Source organism: Meleagris gallopavo, chromosome 4, assembly GCF_905368555.1.
Source record: "Meleagris gallopavo chromosome 4, MGAL_WU_HG_1.1, whole genome shotgun sequence".
Classification (NCBI taxonomy): Eukaryota; Metazoa; Chordata; class Aves; order Galliformes; family Phasianidae; genus Meleagris; species Meleagris gallopavo.
The window spans coordinates 39601079-39626524 of NC_139407.1; the positions used below are offsets into that span (position 1 = coordinate 39601079).

General features: G+C 39.0%; 1 protein-coding gene across 2 annotated transcripts in view; it reads right to left on the minus strand.

The window, feature by feature from the left end:
- Positions 1-1707: 1707 nt before the first annotated feature.
- TSPAN5 (tetraspanin 5) overlaps positions 1708-25446 on the minus strand; it is an 82515-nt gene continuing 58776 nt past the window's right edge. The window contains exons 3-8 of one of the 2 annotated variants that reach the window (XM_085222944.1): positions 16732-16878; positions 14926-15096; positions 12885-13010; positions 7752-7799; positions 7515-7631; positions 1708-6989 (exon numbers count right to left, since the gene is read on the minus strand). In XM_085222944.1, coding sequence (XP_085079070.1) covers positions 6924-6989; positions 7515-7631; positions 7752-7799; positions 12885-13010; positions 14926-15096; positions 16732-16878 — 675 coding nt within the window. In that variant the 3' untranslated portion in view covers positions 1708-6923. The remainder of the gene's footprint in view (positions 6990-7514; positions 7632-7751; positions 7800-12884; positions 13011-14925; positions 15097-16731; positions 16879-25446) is intronic. The other variant, XM_085222945.1, reaches the window with a different exon arrangement.

Here is a 25446-nt window from a genome sequence, read left to right on the forward strand (position 1 = left end):
AGGCATGGAAAGAATCTCCATTAATTCCAGTAGATTCCAAAATACATTAGAAAGACCATTTAGCAATGACATACCCAGTTCTAGATTCTTTATTCCTTTATACACTGGTATAAACCACAAGTGCTCACATAAGCAGGGCATAATAAAAGGGTGACAACTCCCATTCACCTACTTGTCTAACTGGACATTAAGTTAAATATCAAACATTTCCTATCACTGAATTTTAGTTAGAGATACTATTGGCACAGCAAACGTAAAGGCCAACAGTGACACCCTTTAATTTTCAGATGGTTTCCTAGGACAGAATACCAAGTGACTAACACTTCTAGATAAAATCCGTGCTAAGTCTGCACAAGTGTGATGATGGTTTTATGTCATGGCAGAAGAAGGCAACTGAAGATTATCTGTTCACAAAAATGCTGCGCTGATCTGAGGCACGTGCCAGCCTGCAGGATATTTCTATGTAGTTGGCAAATCATTCATCCTCTCAATCTCTCCTCATTAGAGAAACAAAATCTAAGAAAAACACAGTACAAAAGGCCAGGTTTATGCTGCACTTTGGTGTTCACATCTCTTTGCCTGCAACAGGACTAGAAAGAAGCATGTGCACTTGGGCAGCATGTAACCTGTCACAGCCAGAAGCTGTCTCAAGAGAAATGATCATGATCACTTGGCCCAATTCATTCCAACTCACTGATCGCACCAGATCAGTGACAGATGACGAACAGCTCACTGGCCCATAGACGTTCAGAAACTGTATTTCTTGGTGAAACTTATGAGAAATGCCTCTCACAGAGCCCCATTGGCCAGAACAGAGCCACAAAACTGTACTCAATGCAGAATCCTGATCAAGCCAGGTAAAGGCTAAGATGAAGGCAAGATTTTCCACAGTCAGTACAGTGGTGATAACTACTGTAGGGGAATTGAATCAGGGCACTGACCTCCCAAGAATATTTGGAAAGTCTTTCCAAGAGGTTTTGTCTGTTTTCCAAAGTGCCTCAAACCAACTATGCTTATTATTTACTGCAAAACAATGCAGGTTGATGAAACACTGTATTTTAGATACATTGAACTGGATTTGCTTTCCTATAGCTTTTGAAATACTAAGTTTTTCCCCCCTCTGTGTAAACAAGTACGAGACATCATTACACATTTTTATCTGCACAATTCAGTAAGCCAGCTCTCACTATTTCTATTTGAGATATTACACTCAGAAAAATTAAGTTCCCACTTTCCTTTACAAAAGCTTAATGCATGACAAAATGCTATACCCCTTCGTGCTCCTCCCTGCAGAGATACAACTTCTGAACACTTCACGGTCACTAAAATGACTATGGTGGGAGCTCCAACAGCTGTACTAACCAGCAGCCACAGCAGCGTGAGGAACACCAGTGACCTGTCGGAAACAAACAGAGCACATTTGTTAGCTGGACTTCAGTAACAGCTGACACAAGATGTGAGTTTTCATCTCTTGAGGATGTGCTGTTGAAGTATTAGCTTATTACTTATTTAAGGCCCGCCATTGGCAACACACAACAGGCTTCACGACTACCTCAGAACCTAAATTCTATGTGCACGTGAGACCCAGGGATTTATTTCCCCTGCTAGTCTGGGGAAGAGAACAGGATGGCTTTTCCCAGAGGAGTTTTTGCCTGAAATTTGTATCTTCAACGTTGGGTGCTACACCAAGAGTACACAATCACAACACCATATTTCACGCAATTTTATTTATAAAATTGTAATTATCTAACAAATTGCATATAAAATGATTTACTTCAAGTAAATACAGAGTACTGCACAACTATTAAAACTATTGTGTTGTCCATCATAAATGTATTAAAACATACCTAAAAAATGCATCTATTAAAAAACAAAAACCCAAGAACACAAGTAGCATGACCAAGACCACTTTCAATAGCTTAAAATGAATTACCAGGAAGTTGCATTAACTTCCTAAGTATACTCCAGTTACATCCATTGAGATCAGCATGTGATACAATACCACAGTCTAATGCTAAAGATGACAAGTAATACATATGCACCTGATCTATGCTTTTCTCCTAGACCGAAGATAACCAGTCTGAAATCAGATTACTAAAGCTCAAGTCAAACTCTACTGGGCATGCAGTTCTGTTATACCAATACTTTCAATCAGTAAGCGTAGTTGGCTTTTACAATCAATTTTACATCTGATAAAAAAAGGAACACAAGAGAATACATTCGTATAAAAAGGAATGATACATAAACGGTAAATATCAACACTTTCCTTGTGCCATCAGATGAACCAAGCGCAGAGATTCAGTTCGACCTGATCTGAAACACACTTATCAGAGATGGATCTGAGCCACAAAGACCAAATCCCATCCTCACCAGAGACCAAGGCAGCATCAGGTCCATCTCTACTGAGTACATAGCATGAACATGAACACACATACAGACGGAGCTTCTCATCAACAACTTTGTATTGCTGAAACACGACAGACAGCTAGGAGTGTGGCATGGCTGAACTCACGCATGGTGCACACTAGCAGTCACAATGTTGCTGCACATTAGGGGAAGAAGATTTTTCTTTTCTTCAAGTGGCAAAGTTTGGTACGTAGCAGATCTAACAAAGTAGAATGTTTTGTTTGCATTATACAGTTTTGCTATCAAATACAGACACCCCAAAAAGCTTCAGAGAAAAAACAAAAATGGAAGAGAGAAACTGGAATCTTGACCAGTTCTTGACACCTGTTGAGATCTAAACTCTCCCCTAATCATTTGCAGAACAACCACTACAATCCACCCAAATGACACATATACGACAAGAAAGAAAATGGAATTAAGAATACACATGAGAGTTTCTCTTGTGGCCAACATTGTTCATCAGAATCAATTTTGCCAAGGGCATCTCTAATGAAGTAAAAATGCAGATTAACATCCAGGATCACAGCAATTCAAATAGCACCATGCTTAGTCCTGCCGCAAGTGATATTTACCTCCCAAAACAGGTAGAGGCCGCTGACTCTGATACTCCAGTTTACAATCTAACATTATTCTAATACCAAGTAGCAAAGGAAAAATGCAAGGGAGGTCCTGTTACTAACAGCTTTCCCTTCTCCGAGCTCTTGATGCAATTGGGCCCGAAGACACTAGGTGGCAGGCGACTAAAGAGCTTCTGCCTCACCGGCAGGGCGAGGTAAAGCAAAAATGGCTACTTGCTGCGCTCAGGTTCGGCCAGCAAAGTTGCACGGTGGGTATCTTGCTTGTCAATATAAACACTTCGAGAGTGAAAAGCAATCATGTGCAAGAATCATTTAATCTGCATGCTACTATTTACATTTCAAACACTATTTACACACCAGAACCACAATTAGCATCTCTCTCAAGGGGAGAGAGAGTTTTCAGGACAGAGCTCACTTGAACAACGTCTCCACTGCTTCAAACTCTAAGGAATACAATCAAAAGTATGGATTTTAAAACAAAGATACCTACTCTCTACCAAAACAAACACACAGGCAAACCAAACATTTGTTCATTAGGTATTAAAAAAAAAAAAAAAACAACAAAAAACCACACATTAAAAAAGGCTTGTGAATATGGAGAGAGAGAACTTAGAGAGCGGAGGAGCAAGAATTGTGGTACCCTTTGCTAGGGCTCAGTGGAGAATTCAGAAATGGCTTTAAAATCAGGGCTTTCACCGAAGCACAACCAGACCTCTAAGCAGCAACATTCCCACCACATAGGAAGTGTGCAGCAGACAGCAGTCTCATGCTTCACAAAGGGCCACAGGCGTGACAACAAATTTCTGAGCAACCACTGCAGATTAAGGAAAGTTACATTGACCTCTGAACTCATCCACCAGCCCATCAGGCAAGCTAGAGATTGCCAAAAGGTTGTACTGCCTACCGTATCTTATTGCTTTGGAAAATGAGCCCATGTAACTGGCAGTTGTGCTCTAGTTGTGCTCACCTGAAGTTTCTGTAAGGTTTTCTGGAAGAAAGCTTGATTGATTTTGGCAGGCTTTGACCGTAACAGATTGACCTCCAAGGCTTCCCACAAGCCAAACTGGACACCCCTAAGCTGCCAATAGCTGGGGCATTTCTAGGACATCTAATCCAATCTGTAGACAGAAATGTGGGATTTAAATGTGCAATACAGGCAGGTAATCCTCAGTGTTCATCCATCAAATAACTGCAAAAACGAGAAAAGTTATAGGGAGTTGAGGGGCAGGGATGGAACTAGCATCTGCAGCAAAAAATACAAGGCCTGGAAAAATAAATTTAGTGGTTTTTTATAAGAAAAGTCACTCTGGCACTCACAAGATATGTTGCACATTTGTGAATACATCTGCAAATACTTAGAAAAAGGCTTGCTCACCTCAGATCATTTACCTTCCTATCAGTCTGACACTGCCAGTGCACATTCAGTAGACCGGAGCTCAGAGAGCAGCACAACAAGGCAGAAGGCCAATACAGAAAAACTGCAGAAATTCAAGTAGAGGAATGGAAGTTGTCTTCAGAAGCCCACAGCAGCAAAAGTAGCATTCAAGATCAGTGGCAATAAGGAATGTTTCTGTAATACACAGACTTTTTTCTCCAAGGCAAAGTGCTGGGTCACATCAAGGCTCTTGAATGAAGGAGTTATTTCCTGAACCAGACTTCCTTGATTTCTCCCCTTACCATTTCATGAGTGCAGCATCATAGGTGCTGGTGATCTATCTGTCCTGCTGCTATCAGGCAAAATGGTGTGTCCCTTTGTGGGAAACAAACACCAGTAACTCCTCAAGATGAGGAGTGACTAAGAAAAACATAACACTGTGGTGAGGTGGAACCAACTTTATTAAGGACAGTGAATTATAATTGCTTGCAAAGGCTTTTAAAAAAAAAAACAAAAAAACTCTGAGTCATGGCTGGCCTTTAACAGCAGATACCAAAGGATATGGAGGCTGCCTGATTTAGAGACAGTGGGAGTTAACCAGAAGAGAATGAGGTAATACTGAAAGACAGAAGGACCAAAGGACTTTCTGTAGCATCTGTGGATCATCAGTGTGCCCAATGCCAGTTTTTGGAGGGGGCAGAAACACAGCTGACTAAAGTACAGAAAGACAAAATATGCAAGGGTACGTATAATCACATGTAAAAGAGTCATGGAGCCAGTAAAGACCTTAACAGGCCACCAGAGCAGCTTCCTATCCATCCACCACAGCAGGGACACAGGAAACACCACATTAACCTCTTCTACTCCATGTACTCCTCTGAAAAATCATCTCTTTCAAAGAGGTGCTACACAACTTTTTACCAAAGCAGGAGCAAAGAGCTCATAGCTTTCAGGGCTTATTCTGCAGATACTGGAGAAGGTCATAAAAGAAGCGTAATTTGTACAAAGTGCAAAGGAACTATCCAAGTCATGGTCAGGTTTGTAAATTCATTATTATTTTTGAAGAACAACAAATCAAACTTTAAGGTGGATGGAGTCTGATCTAATTCTTCTTCCACTATTTGAGCTTGATTCCAAATTTTGTCCATTTCAAGAGTATGCGTCTTGGCTGATCCTAATACACATTTCTATTTTAGAACTTTTATTTCATTGCTTCAAGATTTTTTGTTGTTGTTGTTGCATTTTATGCAACAAAGGGAGACTCATCTTCATAGCAAGGATTTGTCCATTGAAAGTAAGCATTTATTCTGGTAAAAGCTGTTTTCTCCAAGTTCCAACGGAATGGAATATGATCTTCCCATAATCACATGCATTTACCAATAAATAAGTTTGAATTAGACTGTATTAAAACATATGCACAGATTTAAAGCACTGGAGTGTCACAGATTCTTACTCCACAGCTCATGCAAGTGAAAAGAATTGAAGGGAAAAAAAAATTAAAAGACCAAAGCCTCAGATAGGAACAGACCTAGAAATTATCTTAAAAGAAGTTTTGTACAAGTATATCAAAGCATAATATTAGTGAGATCCCTAAATATATTAGGTTACACTAAATTCCAGAGAAACAAAAGATTTAGCCATATCAAATGCTTTCATTTTTTTTAAGTTAATATATAATTCATTCTTTGAATAATAATATTCACTTGGACCCAATATCCACACTGCTTTCATACATTTATACAGTTATATCTCATTCTTGCCTTAAGAGGATGATATCCTAAGGTATGGTAGCAACTAACAGCTTTACAACCCTTGTTTGACAAATATAAAACTCCTTCCCCTTCATACAAGGGTAGAGAAAGGAAGAAAGATGTCGATAAAATTAGGCAGTTCTCCCTGTGAGCTTGCTCATTCCAACTTGAAAGTACTACAGGGAGATGGCTGGAACTTTTTGTAAAAACAAAAACAAAAACAAACAAAAACAAAACAAAACAAAAAAGTAACTTTCCCTTGTTTTAAAAACAGTTTCATTTACTGTACATAGATGCATAGAAAGCCTGTAGCTACGTTTATCTGTGAAAAAAAGAAGACTATTCCTTTAGAGTGGTGAGGTGAGTGACCATCTCAGGAATACTTGGCAGCTCTAAGAGCTCATAACATGAAGAATAAACAGTATATCCACAGATAACAATGATGCAACTCTGTCCCACTGAATACACCAATTTTTAAAAAGTGTCCACTTGTTACTCAGGATCAAAAATACAGTAGAGATTCACGGCTCAACAGCTTTCAAACTGGTGGTTTAAAGCAAAAAAAAAAAAAAAAAAGAAAAAAAAGAAAGAAAAAAAATTGTCAGTGAGCAGCAGATTTTAAAGAGCTCGCTCTTCTCACCCCCACCCCAAAGGAATATGAATTCACTGCAATCAGGAACTTAAACTTGAGACTACGTGGGAGAGAAGGCTTCCCTGTCACCCATGTCCATACAGCTTGGTGTCGGAGAGACACACTGGAGGTTTCAGAGGGTTTCGGTTGTCCAGTGTCTTGTTGTGGTTACTTCAGCAGTTTTACCAGCTGGCTCTGACAGCCTCAATGTCACTAACCAAATTCTGGGCTAAGCAAATCCCAAATATCTGGAAGAGACAACAGTTAATTCATTTGGAGCATTGGACAACTCCTTTCACACAGGTAAACCCCTTCAGTTACACAAAACTTTGTTAGGAAAACAAGCAATAGAAAGCCAAAACTCCTGTAATCCTCATCTTTTTATAGCATTGCTGAGTTCCAGGAAATCAAATTGTTCTGTATTTGCTTCACAAAAGCAACTGTAAAGGCATTCCACTGCTCATTTAAACACTATCAGAAACTGTAGAGTTAAGTATGGGCTTAAAAATCTCTAGCCAATCTTTATCTAACAGTGTTGATTTTGACCTGTGAACAGCTGAAAAGGAAAATCTTTACTGACAAAAATTAAGTACCTCTTAGCACACACAAAAAAGCCTCAAGCATTTTGCACACCTCACTAAAATCTACAGACCTTATATTTCTAGGTGAAACTCGTATTTCCAATTCTCACATTCAGTCCCCACCCAGCACCTATGTGTTTTATTTCTCTGCTATTCTTCTGTGTAACTCATTACAAGGAACACTGCACTTACCTGCAGTAATGCTATCCCAATGAATATACCAGCAACTATGGTAAGATTGTCCTGCAACCATTTCTCAAATTGAGGGACACAGCCTTTAGTGTAGATAACAATCTGCTGATCAACTTCCTGCCAGAGAAAAAGGGAGGTTGTTACATTCAATTATCCCACAGGTAAAATAACCTGTTTTTGCCAGAGGGATTCAGATTCTTAGAACACATTAGAAGAAGAAAAAAAAAAAATGCTTACTGGTTTTTGCCTTGCATCATAGCCACACTGAGTATTAATAACATCTTCCTAGGAAAGAGACAAACAGGAGGCAAATGAGTGAAAAGAAATGTCTCCAAAGTATCCTGTCCCAGTTCCCCAGAGCTTGTCCTGTATGTAGTAATACAATCACTACAGTTTCGGTCTTCATACTACTTTTTAAAAGATCCTTCTCTCTTCCATTCAGTGCTGTCAATTATTAGCAATAAACAAAAACACAAGGTGAAAAATACTTTCAAGCTTTCAAAGGAGCGCAGGGGGAAAATCAGCCCTCTACCTGGGTAAACCCCACATTCCATATGTAAGAATTTGAAAATCAAAGCAAAAGGATTAGGATGCATCTGCTTGAAGCAAAAGAACTTTCCACTCAAGAAGTTTTGTCTGTTTACAAAAAATACAGTTAAAATTTTTCAGGGCTCAGTCATGAAGAAGTAAGGAGGAGTGGTTCCATTTGCAGTAAGTTCTTACAGGATGTCTGTAGAAATACATATAAGTACCTAGTTCCTTCCCAAAATAATAGAGAAAAAAGGAAAAATGGGTAATGTTTACTAGTGCCCATTCTTTCTTTTGGGATCTTGATACCAAAGAAGGAGGAGTTTTCATCCTACTGACTCTGCTTCAGAACTCCTCAAGCATCTTCAGCAGGCTATGACAGACTTTTCTTACTGAACAGGTGCTACCCAGTGGAAGCTGAGGCTGACTGCAGGTATTACAGGGCAATAAAATGAAGCAACTACTTTGCTGCAACAGCATCAAAATATTAAGTTACTGGCTATATAAAAACAGTGAGCAGAAGGAGCTTCTCAAAGAAGTCAGAAAAATCAGCCAGTATTAGCTAGGCGTACTGAACATCACAATTTAATCAAATTGTGGGAAAGATAGATCAGCAAAGAATGATTTTAAATAACAGCCATACAGAAGAACAAATCTCCTCCTATTAGCACTTAAGCTCCTCTAACCTTTTCAGGAAGTACATCAACAGGTACCAATCCTGTCAGTTGCCCAAGCTGAATTCCCTCACTGGACCTTTAGGATTTGAGCAATTTTTATTTTTTAATGAGATGAATGTTCCTGTTCCTAGCGTATCAGAGAGCCAAGCAATTCAGGGCTTCACAAGCAGATAAGATTTCAAGAGAGGGTTTTTAAGCTTTCTTTCTCATTCTGAGCACCTATTTACTTTACTACCAATGTCTTCTGTACTTAAGCTCAGGATCTGATAACTGAAAGAAAGCATGAAGAATGAAATGGAAATATGCCAACTTTTCTAGGCCTTGCCTATAGAAAAACGTAGAGCATTTCAACTTGTTAAACTACGAAGTGAACTAAAGGAGTCTAAATTTGTTTCAAAGGAGATTTGCTTTGGCTTAGCTTATACTTATCATTTCCTGATTTAAGCTAAACTAAATGCTACACCACAAGCAAATCCTATTCAAGAAAGCATGCACATAACTTTCTGCATCAGTCCAACACTGCACTCTAATTCCAAAGGACACAAATTTGCTCTTCCATGGAATAAATCTGTATATATCATTGCACACAATTAACCTGTCACAGCTTGGTTACATTTAAATTCATTACATGCATTAGGCCATTTTTATTTTAAAGGCAATTAAGTGTGTTGCTTCTCTACGGTGAATAAGAATGAGACTTATCTTAAATTTTCTGGTTACTGCATCATCTCCCAAAAAAATGAATAATTATATACACAGACAGAAAACTTTAGCATAGATTATGTATTTATAGGACTACATGGTAGCACTGTCACTGGTTTGGTTTTATAACAACTATATTTTTAAAACTGGGTTGTGATGCACTGTGTGTGTGGGTAGGTGGACAGACTGGTGAACGTTAGGGAGAAATCCTGAGTTTAAAGTAAGGCCTTAGCCTAACATGCTTTCCATTTTGTTATAATACTTTGTTAAAAGACAAACAGATATTCACAAGGAATATTCAAACTAGTTTGAAGATGCATTCAACTACAGAGGATGCAGCATCTGGAAATGGAGGGCTAAGAAGGATGACAGCTGAAATGACTAGATTCCAAAGGAGTAACTGCTTTGCATTAGCAAGGCAGGAAGCACCCGAGCTGCCTGCTGGCAACTCACCTGATTTTAGTTAGTACTATGGACTCAGATATTCAAAGATCTAAAAGTCATTCCAGGTGGAGAATAACCACCTGAGCCACAGCTGAATTACCAGATAATACAAGCACTCACAGGCTGCTTCTTTTAAACTATACAAAAGTCAAATATATGCAGTGTTAATTACACAGAATTTACACAGAACTGCAGTGGATGGAAGGGACCTCAAGAGATCATCAATTCCAACTCCCTTACTAAAACAGGTACCCTAAAATGGGTCACAAAGGTAGGTGTCCAGACAGGTCTTGAATATCTCTACTGAAGGAGACTCCAAAACCTCTCTGGATAACCTGTTCCAGTGCTCCATTACTCATTCCATAAAGATATTCTACCACATGTTAGTATGGAACTTCTTGTATTCACATTTTAGGCCATTGCTCCTTGCCCTATCACCGCGCACCACCAAGAGGAGCCTAACTGCACCCATTTGCCTCCCACCTCCCTTCAGACGTTTTAAACATTAATCAGATTCCCCCCCCATCTTCTTTTCTTCTTTAGGCTACACATATCCAGGTTATTCAGCCTTTCCTCACACAGGAAATGTTCCAGACCCTTAATCATCTTTGCAGCCCTTTGCTGGACTCCTGTTAGGAGATCCCTATCTTTTTTGAACTGGGGAGCCCAGAACTGGACAGTATATTCTAAATGTGGCCTCACCAGGGCAGAGTAGAGGGGGATGATCACCTCCCTTGACCTGCTGGCCACGCTCTTTTTAAAGTGCCCAGGACAGCACTGGCCTTCTTGGCCACAAGTGCACACAGCTGGCTCATGGCAAAGCTGTTTTCCACCAGAACACCCAGCTCTTTCTCCACAGAGCTCCTCTCCAGCAGGTCATCACCTAACCTGTACTGATGCATGTGATTATTCCTCCTCAGGTGCAAGACAATCACTTGCACCTGTTAAACCTTATCAGGAATGTAGGAATGTTCTCAGGTCCAGACAGGCCTAACTCTCCAGCCTATCCAGGTCTCGTTGAATGGCAGTGCATCCTTCTGGTGTGTCAACCATTCCTCTCCAATTTGTATCATCAGCAGACCTGCTGAGGGTGCATCCTATCCCTCCATACAGATCACTGATGAAGACGTTAGCAAAACTTGGCCCAGTACCAATCCCTGGGGAATACCACTTGCTACAGCCCTCCAACTAGATGCTGTGCCACTGATCACAGCTCTCTGAGTTCTGCCGGTCAGCCAGTTCTCAATCATCCGCACCATTCACTCATCTATCCCACGCTTTCTACACTTACCTACAGTGTTTTGGGAGACTGTGTCAAATGCCTTGCTGAAGTCAAGGTACACAACATCTATTGCTCTACCTCATCTACCCAGCCAGTGATGACATCATAGAAGGCTACCAGGTTGGTCAAGCATGATTTCCCCTTGGCGAATCCACATTGACTACTTCTGATAACCTTCTTCTTTCCAATTGCCAAGAGATGGCACCCAGAACAATTTGTTCCATCATGTTTCCAGGGACAGAGGTGAGGCTGACTGGCCTGTAGTTTCCTGGATCCTCCTCCTTGCCCTTTTTGAAGACTGGAGTGACACTGGCTATGCTCCAGTCTTCAGGCACCTCTTAGGTTCACCAAGATCTTTCGAAGATGATTGAGAGAAGTTCAGCAATAACCTTTGCCAGCTCCCTCAGCACACAATGCTGCATCCCCTCGGGGCCCATGAATTTGTGTGAGTTGATTTTAGCTAGACGCTCTCTGACCAGATCCTCCTAGATCAACAGGAAGTCTTCCTTTCCCCAGACTCTCTCTCTCTTACCTCCAAGGCCTGAGATTTCTGAAGGCTAGTCTTTGTATTAAAGACTGGAGCAAAGAAGGCATTCAGAATCTCCACCTTCTCAGCATCCCCTGTTACCAGGGTATCTGCCTCATTTAGTAGGCGACTCACACTTTCCTAGTCTTCCTTTCACTGTTGACACACTTGAAAACACCTTTCTTGTTATCCTTTAGCTCCTCTTTTGCAAGGTTTAACTCCAAGATGGACTTAGCCTTCCTCATCACAACCCGACAGGACCTGACAACATTCCTACATTCCTCCCAGCTGGACAGGCCCTTTTCCCACATTCCATGGGCCTTCTTCTTTCCTTTTATTTTTCCATGAGTTCCTTACTCATCCACACAAACCTCTTGCCACCTTTCCCAGATTTCTTACTCTTAGGCATGCACCAATCTTGAGTTTGGAAGTAGTGATGTTAGCCACGTAACCCATCCTTATTGTAAGCTTCTCACTGTCAGTGAACTGCTTCCCTGCACTCTTGATCACGTCTGTACTATTAACATATAGCCCCAACTTCTTCTGTTTGATGTACCAGAACTATTTAAAAGGACATGAAAATGTATCAAAAGAGCTGCTCCTTCAAACGTTTGACCCTTCAAATCTGATCTCAGGTGACTGCAGGACAAGCTAATTTTAAAAGAAGACAAAGAGCACAAAAATTTCTGTGGCTGTCTAAAGACTGCAACAAAAACATACAACAGTTCTTCAGAACACAGGCTGTCACTTATTACCACACCTAGCACAAACCAGGCCAATATGACTACAGCCTCTGGACACTCCATTAAATAATGAGCAATACCTGCTTTAGAGTGTCTGATCTTACAGTTGTTCCTTAAGGCAGCAAATGAAGTATCCTGATGATAATCAATTAAAAGCTCACATCCTTCAACTCATTATGGACTTCTGCTTTTTATACTTGCTAAGATTAACATGTACATTCAGCCAAAATTGTGCTTCTCTCATTCTAATGAAAAACAGCTAACATGAAAAGCATACAGTGAAGACTTAAGTTAGTTCTGGATTTTTGCTGGTAGAAGAGAAATTAGTAGTTACGCTGTGCTTCAAGTAAAAAAATAAATAAATAAAAAATGGTAGAAAAGTTAAGATCATGCATGACTTCCAGAAAAATCTCATACAATCATTTAAAATTGAACAGCAGACCCCTCCTACTCTCTTGACTGACTTACGGCAGGGTCTTTAGTGCAGCAAGAGAATGGCACACCACAGCGCTCTCGACTTGCATTGGAATCTGTGCAATTGAAGTAAATATTAAGGTTCCAGTCATCAGCTCCAAAAGCCCCGCAGCACTGCCACTAGAACACAGAAAGGAGAGCTTCTTGACTTTCAGTATCAACAAATCTCTTCATTAAAGCATGCATAATTACTGCTGGTTTCTTTCTAGCTTTCCATAAAGAATCCAAGATTTCTTCATTTAATTGGGCATAATTTATTTAATTTTTGAAGACCACTCCAAACTACTAAATTATCTGAAAATTATCAGGGAATTACAGTTCTGTTCACACCCTGCAATGCTATTCTTTGGAAAGAAAACTACAGAGCAAACTGATATGCTAAAGCCACAGAGTTGCACAATCCTAGAAGCTCACGCCCCAGGGACAGTATAATGAAGTGTGATATTCTGCCCCGTCTAATGTGCCATGAGCTCTTAACAGACCTGACCAGCAGTAAGTGCTGCTCTAGTAGCTACTACATTTGCCAGTTTGAAGGAATCTTTGCTAGGCTGTATACTAGTCAGTATGAATTCAGCATTTACTGCACAGCAGAGATTGCACAAGTAACCCTTAATTGAAGAATTCTTCAAAAAGTAAATACTCTAAATGTTACACTTAGTCTCTGGTAAAAAGTGCTGAACCTGCAAAGAACAGACTAGATTTCAGTGAAGCACTGATTGTTTACAGCACTCCAGAATCTAGCCCAAGGAACCCATCTATGCCAACTAAAAACATACTAATAATAAATAAATAAATCAAACTAAGCATATTTTAAAGTGTTGGGAATGGCAATTCTCTCCCTCTGGATGCAAATACAGTTCCATCTGCATTACCAGAAATATGCTGTTTTCAAGCCTCATCTCTCCTAGCTGAAAAAGTAATTTGCTGGCCAGACTCATGCTGCTCTGACTTAGCTGTCAAGATTGCTAATCCAGTTATCTAGTGCCAGTCTACTCCAAAACTGGATTATAGCCTTTTGGTTGTATACATATGCCCCACTGCTTTCAGATCTCCGGCCTTCTTCAAACTGGAAAAGATTCAAATGAGCACAAGGATCCACATTCTGTTACTCACTCACATTTTACCCCAAGGCATATAGAAGCAAATCAAACACTGAATAAATTTATTTGCAGAATATATAAAAATGAAGAGACACAACAATTTCAACCAATGCTTAGTGATGCAGCTACGCAGGGCCAAATTCAATGTGAAGTTCATAACAGATTAGACTAGAAGAGAGTACTGGAGCAAGAACGTACTGGCAAAATGGCTTGTATGTGAAATCCAGTGCAAGACTCTTTTACACATTGGCAAATTTGGCCTTTGAACCTGCACAAGCACGTGCATCTGACTTCACTCTTCCTTCCCCTTCAGGTGCTGCTAGAGTGTCTTTTAGAGATTTATAAGGACTTTTGGAATTGCCCACTTCATTAAGATCAATACATTGAGTCTTTTTGAGATAGAACATTGCAGTCTCAACAAGCCCCCACATCTCTGTCACTCAGCAGAGTGGCGTAGCACGTCTAATGTTGCTAAAACATCACTAACATTCAGTTCATAACTGAATAAGTTTCCATCAAGCTTAAAAAATTGTGGGTTTTGTTTCTGTTTTTAAACAGAAGTGATAGTTCCTGCAATAAGATATTTTGAAAACAATCCCCACCCCCCCAAAGTATCTTTATAAACACATACAAATATGCTCCAACAATCTGAACACAAAACTCTTTCGGTACCTAGTCAATTTGACACACTTATCTTTAAAAGCCTGCATGAATAAATCACCCCAACTCTCCACTGTAATTGTTTTGCTGAATAAAACAACAAGAAATAAGCCACTTTTCACAGGTACTGTGTGTTTGCAGAAGGTCTGTGAATATTACAAGAATTACATTCTAGTATATTTTTGTTAGTCCTTGAAGAAACCAAACAGGAGGTAACAAACAGAGTAGGTATCTCATTAAATCAAGCATTAAAAAATAAACATAGTCCTACTTACATATTCCTGCGTAAAGTCTATGAGGTTTTGCAAATCAATGTCATCTCGGTATGCTCTGATGTTGTTGTTTATGAAGAAATACAGCTGGTCCTTGATCCAGTCTTTGAAAACAAATGCTAGAACACCAGCAGTGAGTTCCAAGAAGAAAATAATTCCAAGAAACACAGAAAACTATGAAGAAAAAGGAAAACATTAAAATTATTTTACTGCCTTGCCAAAAATGTTTTTCAAGGCTCGCAATTATGTGTGGTGGTAAAGCTTTGTCTGTTCCAGAGGAAACCTATTCACTCAGACAAAAAAAAAAAAAATTAAAAATACACTCTTTTTTTTCATTAGAGCTGAAGTACAATACTCTTAATTTTATTCTAGCAAATAATAAAAATGCCAATGAACGCAAGCATTGGCATCTAAAGCAGGACATTTCACTGGAATTTCCAAAGAAGCCCAAAATTTTTACTCTAAATTTCAACATTACTGCCTGGCCACCTGCCAGGTTCTTTGAAAACTCATGTGAAATTCCTGTGTAGGCATTTCCATTTTCAAATGTACTGAATAACAAGTAGAACAAATTAAATGCTGTCTAAGTGACCTTCTCTTCAGTCATCCTCATTGGTAAAACTTTGCCTAAGTGGGTAAAGCAAAAATTCTAACAACAGCAATTAATTAATGACTGAGTCAGAGAGGAATGTCTATGGAATGACTCATATCCACATTAAAACCAAATGAGGCTGTGATGATTAATGCAAATGCAATGGATGCCAAAGGCATTAGTAACAATCTGCCACTTTCTCTAAGCATCTCCACTGAGTCTACAGTGTTTTAAAACATGCTGGGGTCCTCATATACTGGAATTCTATCCCTTTTGCAACTATGCCTTTAAGTCTCATTTTAATATGCTCTCTATGTTTGCTCAGATGCATTTTTAATTCCTCTGTCAGCTGTTGTATAGGAAGCTATTTCTAGTACAGCAGATGGGTACGTTTTAGAGAAGATGAGAGAAAGAAAGAAGAGAAAAAAAAAATTTACAATAGTTTTTCTTTTCTTTTTTTTTTTTAATTTAATACAAGTAAGAAGAGTGCAAGCTAGAACTATCTTGAGCTGTCTCATAAACAGCTCAGTAACTGTCAACCTCCTCCTGCAATACAATGTGTCAGTGAGAGCCAAATATGTGACCTGAAGGCTGATTTTTCCACTGGAAACCTTTTTGAGTGTATACTAACAGCTAACGGTTATGAAGACAAATAGTATCCTGGCTAAGCACAACTCTGGAAGGTGTGACAGGAGAGGAAAATATCTTGATTTTATTCCTTATCTTAAATTTACATATGGCAATAAGGTCTTTTTACATTATTTATACAGTACAGAGCTGAGTCTTATCACAGCAAGCAATGCCTTCCTAGCAGTCCTATCTCTTCTGTACCACGAGGGAAACTTGCACAGCAAAAATCACATGGTTCACATTCAGTAGCTTATTATACATTCCTCCTAATTCACAGGCAGCTGGTTATTGACTCTAAGTTCAATTCAGGCTCTTAGTGACAGGAAGTCAAAATGTTAGGCTATACCCGTATGAAAAGCAGTAGTTCCACATTATGATTCTTACTATCAACAGCACTAAACACTGGGGGGAGAAAAAAAACAAAACAACCACCACAATAGTAAGCAGCAGAGATTGAGATCTATAAAGCAAATCAAAAGAGATTCAGAGAACAGTACTCTCACATCAGTAACACCTTCCGCTCCCCAAAAGGCATACTAAACACGACTTTCCCCATGTAACTATTGAATGCCGCAGTTGCTACTCACAAATTTGAGAAGAAAGGTATTTTCTCGCAAAGCTCCAATGCATCCTGCAAATCCCAAAATGAACATAACTCCTCCTACTACTAGGAAGAGCCAAACTGGATCAAAGCCACCCAGGTCAGTGATGGAAGAGATGTTGGACAGCACCCCCTGGAAAAGAAACAACACCAAAAGTTAACACACATGGTCAAGCTTTCTGTTGTAAACATTCAGCTTGCATTTTTCTTTTTAAAAAGGTAGAGGTTTAAAGCAAACAAATGTTCTTCAGCACAACAAGAAAACAAACTCTTTGCATTAAACAGAGAGATAAAAAAGGGTGATTATGATCAATATTTCTGAATCAACGCATGGGAAGAACAAAAAAGCATTCTTCTAGAGTTCTCCGCAAAAAGTTAGATTTAGACATTAGAATAAAATTTAACTTGATTTTATTACCCGTGGGGAGATGCATTTTGAGTATCGTAGATGTTGTTAAATAAGCACAAACTTACAAATGTTATGACAGAAAAAGTGGTCAATAGCAAGAAACCTATTAAGTTTAGACTCGGTATTTTCAACAACTGACAGAAACTAGAACGGAGCTTCTCAGTTAAATGCAGTATTTTGCAATAAATTTTATGTTATATTTTGACAATTTAGATACCAGGCTGATTAAAACTTCAGTCACCTACAAGGCAAAACCTCAGTAAGTAAGAAAAGCATGGCTACTGTCTAATCAGTTAACAAAAAGAAACATTGAAATTGTGTTTTCTTAGTAGGACAGAAGGCCATGTAAAGACGTGTCTGAGGACATGGTATGCACCAGCTTGGGTTAGATTTATCACATGGTAAACTACACATGATGTATTTTAGATACAACAGTCAGCAGAGCCCACTTATGATGCCATTAATCCCTGAGGTACAGAGCTTGGGTTGTCATGCCAGGAGTCTTGAGAACCTACTTTATTGATCTGAACACATTTTAGCCAGAGTTTGGCTGATGTTGAACATATGGGCCACATCAAGGAGCAAATACAAAGTCTTTCTTATTCCAGTGAGATTGCAGAGGAACAGTTACAATTCCACAAAGCCTTTTGGCAGCAAAAAAGCTGTTCCCTCATTTAACTCCCTGGTGTCATAGGTCAATACAAAGCACACTACTGCAGTGGACATTTCTGCACATTTTCCTTCAAAGAAGCCTGAATGCAGGCTGAGTGTTTTGGACTACTGCTTTCCCTATTAACTCCCAAGTTGGCTATGGCTTGAAAAGCAACAGTACAGATCTTCTCCTCTACAGCTTCTTGTTTGCAGATCTACTCTCAAGTTTTTCATCCTTTTACTTGTTCCTGCTCATATCCACTTTCTTCTTTTGCTCCCAGAACCGCAATAGTTTTAAACAATGTTATCATAGCATCATTTCAAAAAGTTGTTAGTAACATTGTTAACAAGTAACTCTTCATAATTGTAGCTTTGGATCCTTGATTTTGTTTTTTAATATGCAATTTGAGCCACCCATAGTATGTAAGTAGTCAGGCACCTAGTACCTGTAATATAGTACCATCAGTCTGCAATCACTTCCACACAAAACTGACACTGAATAAATTGGAAATGAAGACAGTCCATAATACTTTTTATTTCTGAATGACAGACTGGATAAAACAGGTGCCTGAATTTCTCCAATGCACACAGCGAGGAGCCTTGGAAGAGCCCAGAACACATAAGAAAACAACAACAACAAAAAAACAGAGCACCATCTAACTTACAAACAGTGAACAAGAACAAGTTAACATTCTCAGACTAGATTTTCCTCTTTTCCTCCTACTAGAGAAAACAATTCCCCCCAACAGAGGGATGAAAAAATATATTCACTGCTTTCCTCCTACAGTACATACAGTACTAGACATTGTCATTCATTACAAAGGCAAGAATACATGTGATGCATAATATAACACAATGCTGCTCAGAACCAGTATTGTTGTCAAACCAGACCAGTTGGCACACCTCCTTTTCTAAGTAACCAGTGATGAGATGGTACAAATCAGACTGAACTGAACACTTAAATCAATTTGTACAGAAATTTTCCACCACTGTTTCTTGATTACACGAGTCACAGAAAAAGAAATCAAAAGATACAACTTTCTGGCTAAGAATAACAAACAATAAGCAGCATAATCTAACACACAAATCTCTGAAAAAGGCATTGCTTTGGACATACGCAAGTCAGGAAACACAAGCTCTACTTCAAGGAAAAGGTCTGCTGTAATGACTTCCAATCATGTTTGGAAATCCTTTCTATGTTTTCCCCCCATGAGAACAAGTTATGCCTTAAGCAAAAACTACTCCTAATTTCTTTTAATATTAGCTCATTTTTTTCATTAATGCGCTATAGCAGAGGATAAAAACAATCACTGGAAAAAGGACATTGCCTACTGCAAATATTTTCCTTAAAAAAAAAAAAAAAATCCAGAAGGATGAATGGTCATTTAAGTCTCTCTTCGCAAGACAGTTTGGTCTTAGTTTTTAAAAGAAAAGAAAGAACAGTCTAATCAAGTTATTTTCTTTTGAAAGTAGTAAAATTCAAATCAAAGACAAAATCCAAGTGTAATTCAGTTACCACCTGTAGATCCTGCTCTTTGAGAAGCTAGTCTTTATACAAATAACTGTTGATAAGAAATACACAAGTTCGTACCTCCATTACACCTAATGACAATAAAATTTAGCAAATTGGTTGTATTTATACCGCACTATTTCTCACCTTACTTGATTTTCTATAGCACTGGCAGTTTCATGTCACAAGCTGGCTATTCACTCAGCAAAAGTCACTCACATCTAAGCAGAGTTCTCCTCCAGATTCTGATTGCTCAGTACAGCTGTGATCTGACACTGAAGTAAAACAATACGGGCTTTATCTGCCATTGTTTGCTACCCTTGGAGAGCACGTTTACGTGCATCTTTTGCTAGTCCACATATGACAATCATAAACCAACCTTGGATAAACTCCAAGTAATACATCCTGACAGCACAAAGCATACTGTGTAATTCTCATTTGCATTGTGTGCTGTCTGCATACGAATCCTAACTTATCAGTATTCTGGAGATACTTCAGGATAAGCAGTCTTCAGAGTGTTTTTGGCAATAAAACAATTGCTAGCAAGAACACAGACAATGCTGTGTGCTTACATCTAGAGTTGCACAGAGATAGTGCTTTATTCTGGGGAACATACATAAGTCTCACAGTTGCCAATTCTGTCTTCATCCCATCTTCACCCAAAAGCAGAAAGAAATGTGTATGGAGGTGACTGAGCAGAGGAAGAGGAATCTCACAAGATAACACTACTTATTCCAGTGACACTGAATCTTTAGGGCTACTAGTCATGCACGTAGTGATTGTTTGTCAGCTCATCTCTTCCAGGGAGGAAAAACCTAAATACATCACTGTAAATCTTTTAAAGTTGAGCTCTCTCCAAATGAAAAGAAAATTTTCTCAGCAACGCTACTGCAGAAGTCCAATCTTTACCACAAGACAGTTGCAAGTACTATCGATATTCTGGCATCTAACAGGAAGAAATACATTTTTTTTTTCCTTAAATCTATATTCACACTTCGAAAGTATGGTAATGTTTCTGGGGTACACACACAGCACTTCTTTGGTAGTTTAGACATATGCCTAATCTTTACTTGACAGTAAACACTTTGTGTAGAGCCACACATGCTAATACTTTTCCTCTTCCAGTGGCACCAATCCAGGGCTCTACTGCAGTCCCACAAGGAAAGCTAGCAGTATGTGCTCTCTGGATGAGCTCCAGCTCATCTGCCTGCTCTGTTCCCCCACCCTCAACTGCCTGCTGTACATTTGAATGTTGAGGTTCTTAATCTTTTCATCTCCTGCAAGTCACTTTTTGTTTGCAGTTATAAAGGAGCAAAACCATCCATAAATGAACTACAATCAATAATGGTGGTTATGAAAGAGTTGCTTTATTTGTGAAGTGTATCTGATTTTGGTCACCAGGATAGAATGACACAGGCGTACAACTGAAAAGACTGACGTATTTCTAAACCATCATTCATGACATAAGTCAAATGAAAGAGCAGAACCTGCTCCTTTCTCCAACGAAGGAGTGGTGGAGAAGCATTGGCGGTGCCTTCTGCCACACCAACAAATACCACATCACCAAGCCAGGCCTATGAGAAGCTCCTGCAAAAAAAAAAAAAAAAAAAAAAAAACAGGGAGGTGACTCCCTCGAGTACAGGAGCAAACCATTTTAAGAGAGATGCCTGAATCTAGTGATCTGTGTTGTCATGCAATTTTTTTTTTTTTTTTACATGGTTAGAGCTGTGCACCCTACAAGCTGGATCTCCCACATAGCTCAAGACAAAGAAAAAATACTGATCTTGATAGTTTCTTGATAAGGTCTCTCCCAGTATTATACCTGCACTGTTACTTGCTTTTATCCCATCAAAAAAGATGAAGGAAGCAACATTTACTTCCACAAGGATTTCTCCATCCTATACAGAGATTACTAGAACCACTTATACTGCTTTCCAAAGCCAGACCTCTAACTCCTACTCTAACCTTTGATATTTGATACATATCTATATTAGCATTTCAGTTCATGTAAAGGGACTTCCCATAAGCTATGCTTCAGTCCATATGAAAGTCTTAGACCATATAAACTAGATTACTGACAAATGAAGACACGCCTTCGTAATATACAACTTGTGCTCAGACACTAGGAGACATTCAGTCCATGGGACCACCTAGAATAAGCCTGAAGAAAACAGCAGCACGCTCAGCAGTCCCCATGACAAACAATATCCCTGTGGCCCATAAAAAGAAGAAATCAACACAAGTAGGATGGGAGAAATCAAGAAGAAATGCACAAAAATATTTAAGATGAAAAAAGCCACTAAACTTTTCTGCTGCAGAAGCACATCTCCAGGGTGAAGAAGAAAGTAAGTGGTCAGAAAAAAGGTTCAGCAATACCAGACCTTCAGAAACATTTCTTCTCTGCAGCCTAAGAATTAACCTTTCCACAAGCCTATCTCCAGGACTTAGAAATGCTGGCAAACTGAAACACACTGGAGTGATTTCCAAATGTATTATTTTAAAATGGAAAAAAGATCTATTTCCACAAACTTTTTGCAGTTTCTCCATGCTATGCATCTGAGTAAGCATGAAAAACAGAACATTGGTCATCGAAATATGCCCAATTAATTCCACTCCAGCATTTAGTCTCTGCAATTCAGAAACTGGGTGAGCAGTGTTTATAGAACTTACTTCCTTGATTTTTGTTGGTTTTGCATTTCCTACAGCAAATAGTAATAGCAGCAAATCTTCAATTTCCAAGCTTCTAGTGAAGGAGACTAGCCTAACTTCCTTACTGTAGCAAAGTAGAGTTCAACAGGTGAATAACTATTAGAAATACATATAAGATACAGTTTTTTCCATTTTTCAGGACTAATGGTTACAGGGTGTTGGAGCGCTTCTAAAAATTATTTTAAAACATCTTTAGAAAATGAATCTTTATGTACTGAAATCTAAACTTAAATGTACCAGCGAGATCTAATTGACATGAAGAAGTCAAGTTTAAAACTTGAGATCCAGACCAAGAGCTCCTACTCACCAACAGCGCTGTGCAGGCACATAGACATACCATATTGTTATTCCAAAGTGTGGAAGCTGGCTTCTGAGCTGGAATATCTTCTAGTTATGCTGATTTAATATGAAAAACTTTGAACTAAACTTATGTGTGCAACCAGCCTCTTCCATTTCTCCCACTTCATTTCAGTAAACCTTGTAAGTGAACTAAGGCTGATCAACAAATTTTGCGAGTATCTAAACATTTTTTTCCATTTCCATTTTAGAATCTCTGCTTTTACAACCTATTATCTAGTGCAGATTCCAAAACCTCAGTACTTGCTTTCTAAAAGCTCTCACTCTACATTCTCCAAAAGCCTCAGAGGACATAAAAGCAATTCATCATTCATTCTCACTACACTTAAACATAAATCTCCTGCAGGTAGTGAGAGAACCACAAAGTTTGTTTTCCTAAGTACCTACTGGCATCATACCATGAACACTCTCAATAAGCCTTAAGACCACATTATTTAATATTCACAACCAAGGAGGGAAGTAGACATTTTGTACAGGGTGAATTTCTTTGTAAAAGGCAACAGAAAAAATTGCTTGAAGTGATTTAAAAAGTGAATGAAATATAATGACCGTATATTTTTTTCCTGCTGCTGAGCAAACACAGTGTAAGTTGCTTGGACTTAGTATAGCCTTTTTATATGCTAACAAGCCAGGAGGAGGAGGAAAGGGTGGATGTCAGCTGCTCAGTGGATGAACTTTTTTTCCTCGAATGGTACTAAACCGAGTCTAGTGTGCCTGAAAACACTGAGAGATTGTGAGCTATATAGCGCATCTATGATATAGAAAGCTTTATTCATCCCTCAAGTTTATTGCCCCCACCTCCAGTTCTCTTTCTGAGTCCACGATTCAGAATGCTAATTGCTCAGATTTTGTTCAGGCCTGGCTGGCTGGCTGTCAAGCCAATTCTACTGCCTGGTTGACAAATGAGCTCTTTTGCCTCCCTGCAAAGGAAGGTCATGAGACTGTATGTGTGTTTTTTTCTTTACTTTTTTTTTTTTTTTCCTTCATTTTAAAGTCTAAAGAGAATTCAAACCAATCTAGCAAAAAAGAGAAACCAGCCACTAAATCAACTATCTATCACAGTCTCACCTGGCAGCAAACAGGCTTCCTGGAATGTGGATTACTTCATTATATCCTGCATTTTTAACATGGCCTTGTTCACTATTTTTCTGTGATGCAGCAGAACTACATACAAGTCAACAACCAGGACACAGAACAACACAGTTAAATGCAAAACCAAATTATTAAACACAGAAATAAATCAAAATCCTCCCTGCTAATACACCACCTCACAGTACAGAAGTCCTTCTGAAAACCTAATCTGGCAAAAACATGATAAATTTATGCTTACATATTATACAATAGTACTACTAAGTTCAATACTGTCAAAGATTTAGTTCATTGGGACAGCAGCAGTCTTCACAGCATAACAGGACGTTCAAACAAAAAAAGGTTTGAAAGAGTTTTGAGGCCTTGGTATAGAGCACCACTGACAAGAGCCTAGCTCCATTTTCTTTGCACCTTCCCAACACCTTCTGGGAGACAGATTCCCCCCCACCTGAGCCTTCTCTTCTCAAGTCTGAACAGGCCCAGCTCACTCAACCTTTGCTTGTAGGAAAGGTTCCTTATCTTCATGGCCCTTTGCTGGACTCTTACCAGTATGTCTACATTTACTGAGGGGCCCAGAATTGGACCCAACTCCAGCTGAAGCCTCACCAGTGCTGAGCAAAGGGAAAGGATCCCCTCCCTCCACTTGCTGGCAAGCCTTTGCCCAATGCAGTCCAGAACACCATTAGCTAGAGCTGCCTTTGCAGCATAGGCATGCAGCTGGCTTCTGTTCAACCTGTAGTCCACAAGTCCTTTTCCGCAGAGCTGCTTTCCTGTCTTACAGTGTACCATTACAACAGTCCATGATGCAAAGAGATATTCACATCAGCCTTACTCAAGAAGCAGACTAGCTAGAGAAGGTTTTTCAATCAAGTTACAGATCTTCCAAGTGTTTGGCTTCACCTGCTTGTCTGTCAGCTCCAGCTCGCAAGCTGCAGCAAGAACAGCTCAATATGGGATATAGCTGATCCACCCCTCCAGCTGCATGGGCACTACAATTACCTGGCACTTGATCCTAAGTCAAGTCCTGGCCATTTCCTGTCCCCAGGAAACGCTTAAGATAACATGATAATAGATATATAGACCTTGAGTAAAAACATGAACCTTGGTTCTTGATTATTCACTATTATGAATTGAAAGCATTCTTCCTTGGAGGTGGACGTGGTCTCACATACAGACAATAAAAAAAAAAAAACCAAACCAACCGCCTTTCTGTTAGAACAACCTCTGGCTGCAGGGGCAGTGTATTTCAGACTTCACAAACTATAAAAGCTCTTTTCCCTTTACCTGCTCATTTATTCTAAATAGGAATAATCTGTATTACTACAGTAATTATACAAAAAAGGTTAAGAACTTTTCTGGTATGCTACTCTGAAATATATTACTTCTCTGAGGCTTATACACAGGCATCATAAGCTCCATGAGTATATAATTCAGTTAAACATGTTTGTACATTTCTATTGAATGACAGCACCACTTTCCAAACCTATTCAAGGTTTCCAATATGAGCATCATATGGTAGGTAAATATATGTGCATAACACACTTAAATACAAGCTTCTATGTACAAACATGTATATGGTGTGAGATAGTTAACACTCTATTACTGGCACTGAGAGTTAGTTTTTGCACAGAGCAATTAGAATTTAAGTCAATAACTCACTTCCAAATCAGCAAAATTTGTTCTTAATTTAAGTGGCAAAATTCCAGTGTTCCCAGTGTGTTTTTTTTCTGCTGCAAGTGCCAGTTATTATGCCTGAAGTAAATATTAGTTTGATACTAACTTAGTGTTTTCAATCAAAAGAGAAAAACATCACTTAACTACATATCATAGCACCAATGTTATCATCCAGGGTTGGATTTTGGTTTGTTGTTGGTGGGTTTTTTTCCTCCATTTTTTAAACAAACAAGGAAATTCTGGCTTTAATTTTAGCAGTTGTATTTCAGTAACCTAATACATACTGACTTGTTTTGTATGTT